This window comes from Piliocolobus tephrosceles, chromosome 10 (genome assembly GCF_002776525.5).
Source record: "Piliocolobus tephrosceles isolate RC106 chromosome 10, ASM277652v3, whole genome shotgun sequence".
NCBI lineage: Eukaryota > Metazoa > Chordata > Mammalia > Primates > Cercopithecidae > Piliocolobus > Piliocolobus tephrosceles.
This window is the reverse complement of record NC_045443.1, coordinates 101266092-101280570: the sequence shown is the minus strand read 5'-3', so window position 1 is coordinate 101280570 and position 14479 is coordinate 101266092. Positions and strand designations below refer to the sequence as shown.

The 14479-nt window shown below is 41.3% G+C and overlaps 1 protein-coding gene across 1 annotated transcript in view; it reads right to left on the bottom strand.

The window, feature by feature from the left end:
- The window catches only part of STAB2 (stabilin 2), a 170094-nt gene that overhangs the window by 112470 nt on the left and 43145 nt on the right, over nucleotides 1-14479 (bottom strand). Inside the window, exons 9-12 of the mRNA XM_023208579.2 lie at nucleotides 12936-13069; nucleotides 4738-4871; nucleotides 2992-3074; nucleotides 867-1016 (exon numbers count right to left, since the gene is read on the bottom strand). Of these exons, the coding sequence (XP_023064347.2) occupies nucleotides 867-1016; nucleotides 2992-3074; nucleotides 4738-4871; nucleotides 12936-13069 (501 nt within the window). The remainder of the gene's footprint in view (nucleotides 1-866; nucleotides 1017-2991; nucleotides 3075-4737; nucleotides 4872-12935; nucleotides 13070-14479) is intronic.

The window sequence follows — 14479 nt, the reverse complement described above, 5'->3', positions numbered from 1 at the left end:
CCATCCATCCATCCATCCATCCATCCATCCACCCATCCATCCATCCATCCATCTTCACACATGCACTACAGCAGATTGGTTAAGAATGTGGGCTTCGGAGCCACATTTGAATCCTGGCTCTGGCACTTACTGTGTGGCCTCTCTTCTTTCTCACTGGAGCAACAGGGATTATGATAGTCCCTCCTTCACAGGGTTATTGTGAGCCTTATCTAACACAAATAAAGATTTATCCCCATACTTTGTTTAGAACAAGCACTCAAGGATCTATTAACTACTGATGGTTAGTGAAATTTAATAGTATAGGTCCTATGCCTATACACATGCACATTTTGTTGACGAATCACCTGCTTCCCAGCTCAATAAAATCACAGAAAGAGTTAAGAAATGAGGGTGGGGTGGGGGAGGATGGGTTTATATAAAAAACAAACAGAACTAATGGCATTAGGAGTGATGAATGTTAGGTGGGAGAAGATGGATCAACTCCAGCCATCTAAAACAAACACAATCTATTTCCTTCTGTAAGAGGAATGCTGATCTGGCTTTGTGCTGATGCTTTTAGGAAACAGGTTTATAGCAAAGTTTCTCCTTCCTGCTGGCAGTTGAATGACAGTTGCCTTGAAAACTAAATCAGATCAGACCAAAGTCAATCACTTTACAACCCCCTTTGCATAATACTCCACCCTTCCTCTATGACATTTCCTGGTGTTGCTGTTTCTTCCTATATAAGAAGGTGTTTGACAAATGATACATAAGGAAAGAATTTCCCTGTAATTTTTCACAAACCCCAAACAAAAAGAGAGAGAAGGCTATGGGCATTGGCTTGGTAGACAATTAGTTCTGGGAGTGAAAATCAGAGGAACCCTTACCTTATCACTGTTGAAGATTTCCCCCGACTTTCCAGTCAAGGTGTAGAATGTGTCTGTGTTATTCATATGTTCGATGTTCATCTGACCAGCAATTATGTGGAGTTTCACAAAGTATTGAGCAGCTTTATTATCCACCAAAAGCTCATTTACCTAAGACAAAAGAGCCAGTTTGACTATTATATAAAGAAGGGAACGAGTTATGTAACACGTGCTGTGCCTTACTTAGTATCAAAGACATCAAAGCCAAGGCACCCTAACTTGGGTTTGGGCTTTTGCAAATACAACTGTATGAAGGCACTGACAATTATACATGCTATACATTACTATCAGTGCAATCAACCCGGGCCAGGCCTTCCAGGGAGTAGAAATCTGGAGAGTTGGAGGCAATGCACAGTCTACTCTCAAACCAGAGGAGATTGCTCCAGCACTGAAACTGACATGGGGAAAGCACAGCATTGCAATGGCCCCAGGAGGAACAAGGAGCAAGGAATCTATCTTGAACACGGGAAGCAGATGGGAATAAAATATGAAGTTTCATGGAAAGAGTAGGTAAAGTGAGTAAGCTGATGGTACTTTTGAATAGAAAAGTTAAGATTTTTGAAATCCATGGGACCAAATCTACATTTTATCATTACTATGTAGTCAACAATCAACAGATACTTATATTAACTCTGTGTAAACCATGTGTTAAATGAGAGACCACGTGCAAAGTGCCTAGCCTAGAGGCATAGAATGTTTGCTGGTTCTTTCCAACAGGAGAGGTTTGAGGACGTCTCTGAAGGTGAACAATAGAAACATGAATATCAGACACGTTAATCGTGGTGGTATATGAGGGTTAGAGAGCCGGGAACTTACTGGGTTTTGATTCACTGCAACAAAAAATATTATCACAAAATATCTTGGATTAAGATAACCCAATTTTATTTTTCATTTTTACTTTTTCCACTTCCCAGATTTCAATCTTTTATTGGCTTCCATAATTTTACATGTATTTGTTAATCTATTTACTTATATGTTTATTTATTTCTAGCTGATCTGTTTCACAGAACATTTAAGACAGATGACAAGAACACACAATAAAAATCAAGATCAGGGCCAGGTGCGGTGGCTCACACCTGTAATCCCAGCACTTTGGGAGGCTAAGGCAGGCAGATCATGAGGTGAGGTGATCAAGATCATCCTGGTCAACATGGTGAAACCCCTTCTCTACTAAAAATACAAAAATTAGCTGGGCATGGTAGCATGTGCCTGTAGTCCCAGCTACTTAGGAGGCTGAAGCAAGAGAATCACCTGAATCCGGAATGCACAGGTTGCAGTGAGCCAAGATCGCGCCACTGCACTCCAGCTTGGATGACAGAGCGAGGCTCCATCTCAAAAAAAAAAAAAAAAATTCAAGATCAGGAAAAATAAAAACACATGTTAGATGGTAAAGGTGGGAGAGAGACAGATATATAGGATACCAGTTCCTACACAATGACTAAAATGGAGGCCAGTGAAGATAATAAAATTGTATACAAATCGATATGTCCATTATTTACATTAAACCAAATATAACTATTTTAGTGATGCCATCTCGATAGGATGCCTCCACCAGGCACTACAAGTTTCATTCCCACTGGATAACATTATCTCAAACAACAGCTGCTCACATTGAAGACTAACATTTTCTTATTTTTTCCCTATCGCTTGTACCATTTATAATGATTTAAAAAACCCGCATATCTAGCTAATACATGAGTTTAATTCTTCCTGTGGGAAGTGAGCAGTTTTGCATTATGCAAATCTTCTCTATCACCTGACTATATGTTAAGAACACTCAGTGGTTACCTGTAGAGGGTAATGATTAGAAAGGGGACCAGGGGGCCTTCTAGGTTCCTGGCAATGGACTTGCTGTTTACACAAGTGCATTCACACTGGGAAAATTCATTGAGTTGTACACTTACAATTTGTATACTTTCTGTAAGGATGTTATAGATCACTAAAAGAAGTTTATCAAAAAATCACCATCCTTATCATCAGTAAGTTTAATTTTAATGGGGGCTTCTACTTTAAATAAAAGAAGGTACTCCCTGCTAAGGCTTTTCATGCTAATGCCCCTTGGTGTAGGGTTATTTTAAATACTCACATTGAATCCTTTCAGTCCCTTATCTGTAGGTAACAGCACCGTGAAGGGTCCCAGCTTACTCAGTGGCCAGGCATAAGCTTTGTCTTAGGAGTCGAAATAACAAAAAGAAAGAAAACACCAAATGAGTCAGTGGTACGTGAGGAGTAAAATCAGGTAACAGGTCTTGGATCACGACTGGTCCATTTATGCCCTTCTCTATTCTAATGGGTATGTGCAGGCCCTGTGTCAACTGGGAATCTCTCTAAGAATGTGAGGCAACCTAAAGCCATGGCCTCAAAACATTCCATGCAATGCCATGAGTGTTTTCCTGTAGACGGCCTCAGCTTCAAAGATACCCTGGCTGAGCAGTTCAGGCATGACAAAATCCTACCACAACCCCAGGGTCCCTGACCCTGTGCTTGACTTTCTGAACTGTCACTGTCTCGGTGAGCAAAGATGCAGCCCTTGTTTTCACCCAGGGCCAGCTCAGAAGAGCCCCAGTGGTTGGTTTAATGCTCTGCTGTTGCCATGTTGAAATGCTTAATAAATTTTGAACAAAGAGTCCTGCATTTTCACTTTCCAGTGGGCCCAGCAAAGTATGTAGGTAATCCTGTTTCCATCACCTGGGGAAGTTGGGATGACAGGACAGGCTCTGTGTTCTCACACCCAGAGGCAGTGTACAAGGACTTTGTCATGGGGAAGGTGAAAAGTCAACAGGACTCTGTCTAGGGAGATGCTGGAGGGCCTGGTCTGCAAAAAACACTACCTCACCCCTGTCTGCTCCCATTTGGTATTCTAAGAGTTCTTAGAGTAAGGCTGTGAGGAACCCGGCAGATTGCCCCTGAGCTCAAGGGATGCCAGTAATGCTTGATGCCCTATGGGATGCCTTGGGAAAAATGGGACGTTTATGCAGGAGACATTAAATGGGATATTTAACCTTAAGATTTAGGCAGAGAACACAGCATTGACCCATCGATGACACTTGTTTATCTATGTTCTTGCCGGGAGATCATTTTTGGCAACTGGTAAATTCCAATGTAAAAGCTGATATTTTAAAGTTTCTGTTGATTGGCCAAGTCTGTGTTTTACTTTTTGCAGAGCGGCCGGATTAGTATTTCATTGGAAATTGCGTCCAATGCTGTGATCAGTTATAATATTTCATTCTCTAGAGTAATGGCCCGTAGAAGGCATTTGCAAGTACATGAGGCTGTTTCAGGCTCTCACCTTGCCTGGGGGGCTGGAGGTGAATATGTCCCTGTAGGTAATTAGTGACTGGGGGACCAAGGGTGCTAAATGGTTGCATACAACCAAGACTATTCCAAAATTCAAACAGTCCCTCCACTGAGGAACAAGGATGCCACCCTGGGGTCTCAGTCACCCTCTCTATTCCCAGTTTTACCTGCCAAGCTTTGTTCATACCTGCAGGATCTAGAAGGTTAAGGGCGATGGGGACAGTGTGTATCCTCACACCAGTAGCTGTCCTGGTCTTACTGTTACTGTAGCTCTGTTGGTCTATGGTGACCCCCAGACCCTGTCCTCAGCTCTCTGCCTACTAATTCTTGCATTGCTAGATCTCTTGGCACTATCTCTTTGCTTGTCTTCTTGGAAACAACTGCCTACCCTTTCCCTCTCATCTGCATGACCCCTCCAAAAAGGCTGATTCTAACAGACAAGGCTCGCCTGTCCCTTTCTGAATCATTGTGTCTTGCAGATGCCCTTTCCTGAAAGAGGACTTTTGCGTGGAAATCTGAACCCATAGCTGCGTACCTAGGAGTGAGATGAAAGAGGTCAGCCTTCCTTGCCATTTTCCTCTGGGTTCAGTATTTAATTCTCTGAGTCGCTCCATAATGTTTCCATAACACGTTAAGCCATCACCCACGTAACCTTTCTGGCAAATGCATCTACAGAGAGGGGGAAAAGACATCCTCAGGGTTTTAGAGCCATTGAGTATTTTGATCATACAGTCCAATCCCCTCATTGAACAGACGGAGCAAAGAATGCCCAGGGTAGAATAGGGACAAGAGAGCATTCCTAGTGTGGTATCTGACATCTAGTAGCTCCTCAAGAAATGGATGCCTAATAAATTAAATGTATCTGTCAACACTAGATATCTTTGTATGCTCTTTGTCTCAGTATTTCTCAAAGTGTGATCAAGAAACCATGCATATCAGAATCACCTGGAGGGCTTAATATATTTAATATATTTAATATAATAAATGTGGACTCTAGGGCTCCACTGCATGACTGAATCAGAATAAGCTATTGAATTCAGCCTGCAGGACAGTAAAGATTCAGCACTATTGATCTACTTAGAATGCTCCCCCCCACCCCCCACCCCTGCCCCGCTCCTTCCTAGCTGAGAGCTCTGCTCAATTGCCACTTCCTTCGGAAAGGCTTCCTTGATTGCCTGTCTCTTTCTCTACTCCCTCACTGTGTCTCCATTATATATACTCTCATGGAACCACGTACCTCTTCTCCATAGCAGTGATCATAGTATATTTTCACCCTGATCTGTATGATTATTTGATTAATATCTGCTTCCCTATAACATTTGAGAAAAAAGTGAGGGTAAGGGCTATGTGTGTATTTGTTCACTGTTGTGAACTCCAGAATCCAGCACAGGGTAGGTCCATAATAGGTGCTCAATTAATAGTTGTACAATAAGTAGTAATTGAATTACATAAATAGCAAACAATGAAGTATATAAACAATGAAAATAAATATAGAAACTATGAAATAATATATAAATAATGAAAGTCACAGAGATTTTGTACAATAGTTTCATAAGAGAGAAGTAGAGTTAAAAATGTACTATCAGTGGTATGCTGATAAATGTTTAACAACCAACTCTCTGGGGGAGGGGGAAGCCCTAATCTGTAGCATTTGCCAATTTCCATGGTTAACATGCCAATCTTGACCAATTTCAAACTGATAAGATGATGCTAACCCTCTTGTGAAATTCCTGAAAGTTTAACACTCAGCTCTTGTGAGTCCGTAAGCTCTGGCTATAGCAGGCCACAACTGTGCAGTACAGAGGAGTTGACAGCTGGCTGAAATTGACAAGGTGATGAGGAAGATGACTTTCACAAGGATCTTGGAGATGAGCCAGGAACCAAAGTGAAGTAAGGGAAGAACATTCTAGAGAGGAGAGATGGAGGGAACCAAAGACATGCTGTGACTACATCACAGTTTTGCAGTGCTCACACCGCACCACAGCTGTGACTCACACTGAGGAAAGTCTTCTAAAGAAAGACTATGCACTCGTTAATCCACGTGTGTTTCTAAATATATTTCCATGGCAAATAGATTATACGTTCAACAAGTTTGCTACAGACCTTCAGAATCCTACCACACTCTGCCTGGATTGTTGCACAGCCTCTACCTGGTCTTTCTGCCCTTATGTTCTACCTTGAAATCTGTTTTTCATACACTCTCCTGAGTGTGCTTTAAAATTCTGGCACCTGTGTTAAAACCCTCACTGACTCCTTTTATCCACATGAGAAAGCGTACACAGGAGAATCCTGCTCTGTCTTCTTTTTGCTGTCCACTGAAAATTCCAGCAGCGCTAAACTGCTTCTTTTTTTTAGGCTGTTATGCCTTTCTCAGGCTGTTTGTCCTGCCAGAAATGCTTTCCCACCCTCGCCTTGTCACTCTGGTGTGACCTCTCCCCAGCTGTGTTGAGCACTTCTAGCACACCCCATCGATACCTCTATCACAACCCTATCCACCAGAATTACCTCTGGAGACATTATCTCTTCTGCTAGATGGTACACTCTCCTAGAAGATGGATCCCAACATAATAATTCTTCATTATATCCTAGCACTTAGGGCAGTGCCTGATTGTTTAACTGATTATTTACTGATTATTTAAGTACTTTCTTAATTCTAGGAACCTTCTAGGTAAGAGAGCTACAAAGATGATAATAAGAGACACTTTGCCCTTCTTGAGACTTATATGCTAAGGATGGACCTGAAAACAAAATAATTATAGCAACATGGTAAGCCCACTTGACCTCCTTGAGTCCCAGTTTCCTCTTCTATAAAATGGGCTTAAAAATATCTTTAGGATGGTTGATAGAGATATAAAGAAAGAAAAATACCTCCGTGACAGACATATAGAAAAAGCTCAATGCTTGGCAGATGATAATGACAAAGACAAGGCTGACATGATGAAGAAGGTGACTATAACGACAACAGTGACCTAGAGGTGATGGGATATAGCAGGACAGCCCATAGAGAGATAAATGAAGTTCCATTGTAAGTGCCATGATAGAAGATTGAGTAGGATGCTATGGGGCATGGAGGAGGAAGTAACTGATTTTACCTGGAGAAATAGGGGACAGCTTCTAGGAGAAAGTAATATTTAATTCTAGAAGGATGCATATGAGTTTTCATTTGTTTTCTTTCTTTCCCTCCCTCCCTCCCTCCCTCTCTCCCTCCCTCCCTCCCTCCCTTCCTTCCTTCCTTCCCTTCTTCCTTTCTTTCTCTCTTTCTCTCTTCCTTCCTTCCTTTTCTTTCTTTCTTTCTTTCTTTCTTTCTTTCTTTCTTTCTTTCTTTCTTTCTTTCTTTCTTTCTTTCTTTCTTTCTTTCTTTCTCTTTCTTTCTTTCTTTCTTTCTCTTTCTTTCTTTCTTTCTTTTTCCTTCCTTCCTTCCTTCTTTCTCTTTCCTTCTTTCTTTCTTTCTTTCTTTCTCTCTCTCTCTCTTTCTTTCTTTCTTTCTTTCTTTCTTTCTTTCTTTCTTTCTTTCTTTCTTTCTTTCTTTCTTTCTCTCTCTCTCTTTCTCTCTTTTTTCTCTCTTTCCCTCTTCTTTCTTTTCTTTCTTTCTGATGGAGTTTTCGCTCTTGCTGCCCAAGCTGGAGTGCAATGGTGTGATCTCAGCTCACTGCAATCTCTGCCTCCTGGGTCCAAGTGATTCTCCTGCCTCAGCCTCCTGAGTAGCTGGAGTTTTGGCCTCCCAAAGTGCTGGGATTACAGGCATGAGCCACCGCACCCGGCCGCCTATGAGTTTTCAAGCTGGACAAACACCTGGGGCATCATTTACTGATGAAGCCTTTGGGGATTTTATGGAGAACTGGCTCTCAACCAGGGGCAATTTTGCTCCCCCCACCCCCAGAAACCATTTGGCAATGTCTAGAGACACCTTTGGTTTCTACAAATGAGATGGAGATCTACTTACACAGGCTAGCCCCTCACAACAAAGAATTGTCTGGCCAAAAATATCAATCGAGCTGAGGTTGAGAAACCTTTTTATAAGGAATTACTAAAGTAGATCTAATCAAGAAACAATTTAATACAATCAAATAACAGTTTTCTACTTAAATGCCAACCTCCTGTGCAAGCACTGTGCTATGTTAATTTAATGATGGAAAGGAGGAGACTGGTAACTCTGGGAAGTGACATAATACAACAGTTATTATTAAAAATTAATCCTGCTGTAAGTTACATTCCTTCGTTTGAAGACAACTGTTAATAGCAAGATATGTAACCTTTACAAACCACTGAGTATGTTTCTCTCTAAAAGTTTAAGTTGTTAGGTGGCCAGTGGTCTGTTTTGTGTCAAGTGACTTGGCCTTTCTTTCCTAAGGATTGCAGGAGAATCATATTTTAATGGCTTCAGTGCTAATGGAATGCATGAGACATCACTATTTTAAATTTTTATTTCAAATCTCAGTCCTAAGTCCGAGATGTAATAAGACTAGTTTCTGTCTTAACTGTTCTCAGTTGAGCCACGGAACATTCACAACATCACCTCTTTAGGAAATTGTTTTCTTTTTATTAGGAGTAAATGTCTCTTGCTGTCTTAAGGCTTTAAAAACACCCAGAAGCCATTTGCATTCTATAGTTATGGGTTGAAATTAATTACAGTTAATGCTGGTTGAGATTTAGTTAGTATATAGGGTGTCCTCAAAGTCTTAGTACAGTTGCTTCCTTTATTTCTTCACCAGTTCATTTCATTTCTTCATTGTTTCATTTATTCCTCCAAATTCTCACTCATTTCACTGTTTTTTTAATTTCTTATTTTATTTTTATGTTTAACATTTGTGGGTACATAGTAGGTGTATACAATTATGGGATACATGAGCTATTTTGATACAGACATGCAATGCATAATAATCATATCGAGGCAAATGGGATAGTTCTCATTTCAAGCATTTATCCTTTGCGCCAGAAACAACCCAATTATACTGTTTCAGTTATTTTAAAAAGTACAATAAATTGTTGTTGACTGTAGTCACCCTGTTGTGTTATCAAATACTAGGGCTTATTCATTCTATCTGTTTGTATTTTTTGTACCCATCATTTCACTGTGTTAATTGGTGACAGGCATTTTTGCAGCAAAGATGAGTAAGACATGGACGTTATATTCTAGTTGGGGATTGAGACAAGTAATAGTAATAGCCAGCATTTATTAAGAGCTCTTATGCTACATATTCTTATAAGGGCTTCAGTGTGGCATCTTTACTAATGCAACAACCCTATGAGGTAGGTCCTGTTATTAGCCCTATTTTAGATAAGGAAACTGAAGCATAGAGAAGTTAAGTATCTCACTCAAGATTACACAGCCTGTAACTGGCAGCGCCTGTGCTCACCACCACTGTGCTACATTCTTATCACAGTTCCGGACCCTAAATGCTCTCATAGATACATTCCAGAATGCTCTGGGAGCCTAGAGGGAGGGGCATCAGAGAGGATAGGGAAGATGGGGGAGGCATCCTAGAGGTGGGGATACTTAGGCCAGCCATTGAAGGAGCGGGGTGTTAGGCTGACTCAGAGGAGGTGGGTGGAGGGTGGGGATGGTATCATAAGTGGAAGGAAGAGCACGTGCAAGGGCCAGGAGTGGGGAGCACCACAGCATGTTTGAAGAACGGTGCGATGGACTGAATGTTTGTGTCCACCTCAAAATTCCTATGTTGAAATCCTAACCCACAGTGTGATGGTATTAGGAAGTATGGCCTTTGGGAGGTATAATAATTAAATCAAGAAAGTAAAGGCCTCATGATTGGAATGAGTGCCCTTAGAAAAGAGGTCCCAGAGAGCTCCCTCCCCCATCACCTTGGGAGGACACAGTAAGAAGTCACCACCTATGAACCAGGCTTCACTAGATCCTGAAATGGCTGGTGCCTTGATTTTGGACTTCCCAGTCTCCAGAACTATGAGAAATAAATTTCCGTTGTTTATAAGCCACTCAGTTTATGGTATTATAGTAATAACTCAGTTGGGTTATTATAGTAACCCAAACAGACTAAGACAAATAATAAGTAGTTCAGCAGAACCTGAGGCAAGGTTATATTCACAAGTGTGGTGGAGATAATGCTGGCTCATCTGCACCTGCTATGAACAGCCACTTTTGGCCATACCCTCCATATCCTGAGAATGGTCTCAGGCCCTGGAAGCTGGTTTGGAGCTGTTTGGGCAGGAAATTACAGGCTTCTGAGTACCCCGAGTGTGGTCTAGTAGGGGACCCAGGCTCTTGGGGAGCATGGCCCTTTGGACCTTCAGATTCCTTGCCCTGGTGTAGCCAGCAGAGGGCCAGAATGGGAGCCTCTAACATGTAGGGCCCAGGGGAGGGGCTTCTGTTGCCCAGGTCTAAGGGTCAAACTGCTGGAAACACATCTGGCAGTGGCTGAGCTGGGATTTAAACCTAGATCCATCTGAGAACATCTCTTGCCACTGCACCATGTTGCCTTGGATAGGACTCTTGGGAAGACTGTTTACACTGAAGATATCCCAACTTGTACAGATCTTATATAAACACTGAATATTATCAATGTCACTAACATTCCAAGAATCCCTACATTTCACTGTGGTTTGAACTTTTGCACAACTGCAATGTAAACTGTGCTTATTCCAATAGGCCCACTCAGTTGTGTCCTGGCTATTTTTCAGCTGAGTTTAGTTAAATAAGAGAGAAATGCTCATCTCTTCTCTTGTCCCTTACTTCCTATATCTATTAATAAGTAAAAATAAAAAGGCAAAGCATAAAGTTATTTGTTCTCAGTAAGAATCAAAATGGAGCTTAGAGTTCAAAAGCATATTATATACATGAACTCATTAGCTCTCCACCGGCAGAGATTCCTGGTCTCTAGACCTACTTGACAGGTGAGGGAACTGTGGTTTAGGAAAGTTTAGTCTTGTCTAAGGTCACCCCAGGGGGAGTGGTAGAGCTCATGTTTGAACCCACCTTTCTTGATCAGGTGGTCTTCTGTGACAAATGCAGTATGATTTTGAAGATTCTGCATAATCTACCATGCCATATTTTGCCATATTGAGAAAGCATAAATGAAATAAATTTTTATCCCAGATGAACTAAATTACCTGAGGACTGATGGATTCATATTTTATCAATATAACTTAGCTAGTCTTTTTACTTCAGCCTTTTTTCGACTGAAGACAGTCAATTTGAGGTGTGAGGTTTGTGGGTGATACATGTACCCCTAATACCACAATGTTAGTATATCTGACATTCCAAACACAAATTTGGATGCAGCTTGTATTATTCTGATATTCCCATTTCATTTTTAGATTTTCTCTTCTCAAACACAAAGGAAAGAGATTGCTTAAGGTATTCTATTTAGACTTTCTCAGAGGGTGGTAAAACATGCATACACCAGCTTGTTTGGTTCTCAGTATTGCCAGAATATATATTTGAGAGGAGAGTATGCCTGGATGCATATGTGTGTTGGGTGCCTCTGTGCCTATATGCATGGCTGTGGTGTATTTGTGCATTCACATGTATCGAGGGATTTCTAGGTGTCAGGTTCTGCTCAGAGATTGATGAAGGTAATCCTGTTTAACTTTTGGCACAGCCCTGGTGGGAGGTACAGTTCTCTCCCTTTTATGGTTGAAGGGTTGAGCATCAGTTCAGAGAGGGTAAGGTAAGTGGCAGACTTGGGATTTGAACCTAAGTGTTCTGATACCCCAGCTCTTTCCACTCCATGTACAATAAGTACAGATCTATTTATTTGTCCAGATAGGACATAATGATAATACAACTTGTTGGGGCAAATCTACACACTGACCACCCAGTTATAAAAGGCGTGAACTTCCCAAAAGATGAAGGGGGCTCTAGAATCACAGAAATTGTTTTATCATGCTATGGTTTGGTGTTGATTGTGGTTTTGAGCTCACAATGGCACTATGAGTCTTTTGCAGATGCTGACGATAGCAAGAACTGAAAATGGAACAGAGATAGAAACCTCAGTCTGCGAGTCAAAGACTTGGGTTCTAGCTTCGGTTCAGTCACTAATGAAAATACATTACACTGGTGTCATAGTTTCCAGAAACAGTCTCTCATGTAATCATCACAACAACCTTATGGAGTATAAATCATTGTGCTCATTTTATACATGGAGCAACTGAGGCCAGAGAGATGGTACCACTTTCCCAGGTCATGCATCTGGTAGGTATCAGTGCTGAGACTTAAACCTAGGTCTTTAGTCCAAATACCATCTTCTTTCTATCATGTGAGCTGCCTTTGCCTCAGAAACTTTCACAGAAATGTTTGTATTCACAGTAAACCCCTTCTTTTGAAACCTAGAGTCCAGGAAACACCACTAGTGCTTATTCACTTTCCCTGGTCTTGTTTTGCGCCACTAACAAGCAATATTTCATGAGTGAGGAAACAGGCATGTACATTAGAGGTCATACCCCTGTAATCTCAACAACCATTTGTTTCCCCAGTCACAGTGGCTTCCTTCTCCCACATTCTGACCACTTCATATCAAGTTATCAGGCCACATCAATATTCCAGAGTATTCTAATGGTCATTAAAAAGGAAATAATTGTTGAGTGTTTAATTAATTAAAGATTTGTTGAGTACCTACTACGATCCTTGCTCCTACTATGTGGGGTGGGGGTGGATACAAGGCTGAATAAGACACATTTCTTCCTCTTCAAGAAACTTACAGCAATGACTGGACACCATTTTCACTTGGAAAGGTTGGTGGAGGAATTGAAAAGACTTACCTAGTTCGGCCTGGTGCGACGTTGGTGCAATTTGCATTCCTATGACACAGGTTATTTGTTTTACATAGATTAGTCATACTGCACCCCATTCCAGGTACGAAATTGTGGTAATGCTCCTTACACTCACAGTGAGACTTCAGTAGACGGAGAAAAAAACAAATAGGATCCTAGTTAGTTACTTCAGCTGGCATTCTTCTTTAATTTGTATTTTTATTCTTCCATAAAAACTCACTCAGAGTATGTCTGAAGTGTGAACTTAAACTAAAAAATTGTCAAAGTGTCTAAAAGTAGAAATCATGTTTACACATGTCACCCGCTGGAAAGCTTATACTCCTTGCTTATAAAGTTTAGCTTCAATTTTCTTGTTTCCTAACTCTTGACCTCCCTAGCTCCATAATTCCTGGTTTTAGATTGTTTATAGGTAAGCAGAAATTGATGTGCAAATGGGAGGTATTATTACTTTAGAATAATGGTTTTCAACCAGGAGTCTCAATCTAGGACACACTGGACAATATCTGGAAACAATTTTTTTTTTCTTTTTGAGACATGGTCTCACTCTGGTTGCCCAGGCTAGACTGTAGTGGTGAAATCTTGGCTCATTGCAGCCTTTACTTCCCAGGCTCAAATGATTCTCCCATCTCAGTCTCCTGGGCAGCTGGGATTACAGGTGTGGATCATCATGCCCAGCTAATTTTTTTGTATTTTTAGTAGAGATGGGACTTCGCTCTGTTGCCCAGGCTGGTCTTGAACTCCTGCATTGAAGCAATCCATCTGCCTCCTCCCAGAGTGTTGGGATTACAGGAATGAGCCACCATGCCCAGCCTGGAAACATTTTTGAGTGCCACGATGGGAGAAGGTGGTGCTACTAGAGGTCAAGAATGCCCCCTCCCACAAAAAATTATCCAGCCCAAAATGTGAAAAATGTCGAGGTAGAGAAACCCTGCTTTGGAATCATGCATGTGCTGCTTCTGTGTGAACAATGGAGAATTTCTAAGATTTGAAAATGTGTCTTGGAACCCATTTTCAGAGATAAAGCCTATGTTTTATCTCACACACAAGGTCTTGACATTCGTGGCGTAACATTAATTTTCCCTTAAAGATTCTAATTTTACAGATGGGAATTTAGCCCCTTGAATTTTTCTGCAATCCTGCCCCAGAAATCGATAGCAGAAAAATGTTGTATAACATAGCCTTTCTCTTTGGAGGCAAGGTTAGGTGGATACTCTGCAGGGAATTCTAGGAACATTCCCATCAGCTAGCATCTGGGTGATTAGACTGCATGGCTGTTTGGGTCGGGCACTGAACTCTTCCTCCTACCTGTGCAGCAACATCCTTCTGTATGGACACATTTCCTTCACTGAAGGCTTGATGTGCAGTTATGGACACATAAGGCATCCACTAAATAAACACGCAATGGATGAATGTGCTATTAGGGCCAAGGCTCTTTCCACTGGATTTTTCAGTGAGGGTCTCCTGACCAGATTTTTTATCAGTCAAGGTCCCGATGTCATTTAGAGGGACAGTGTCTCTCCCCAGAATATTCT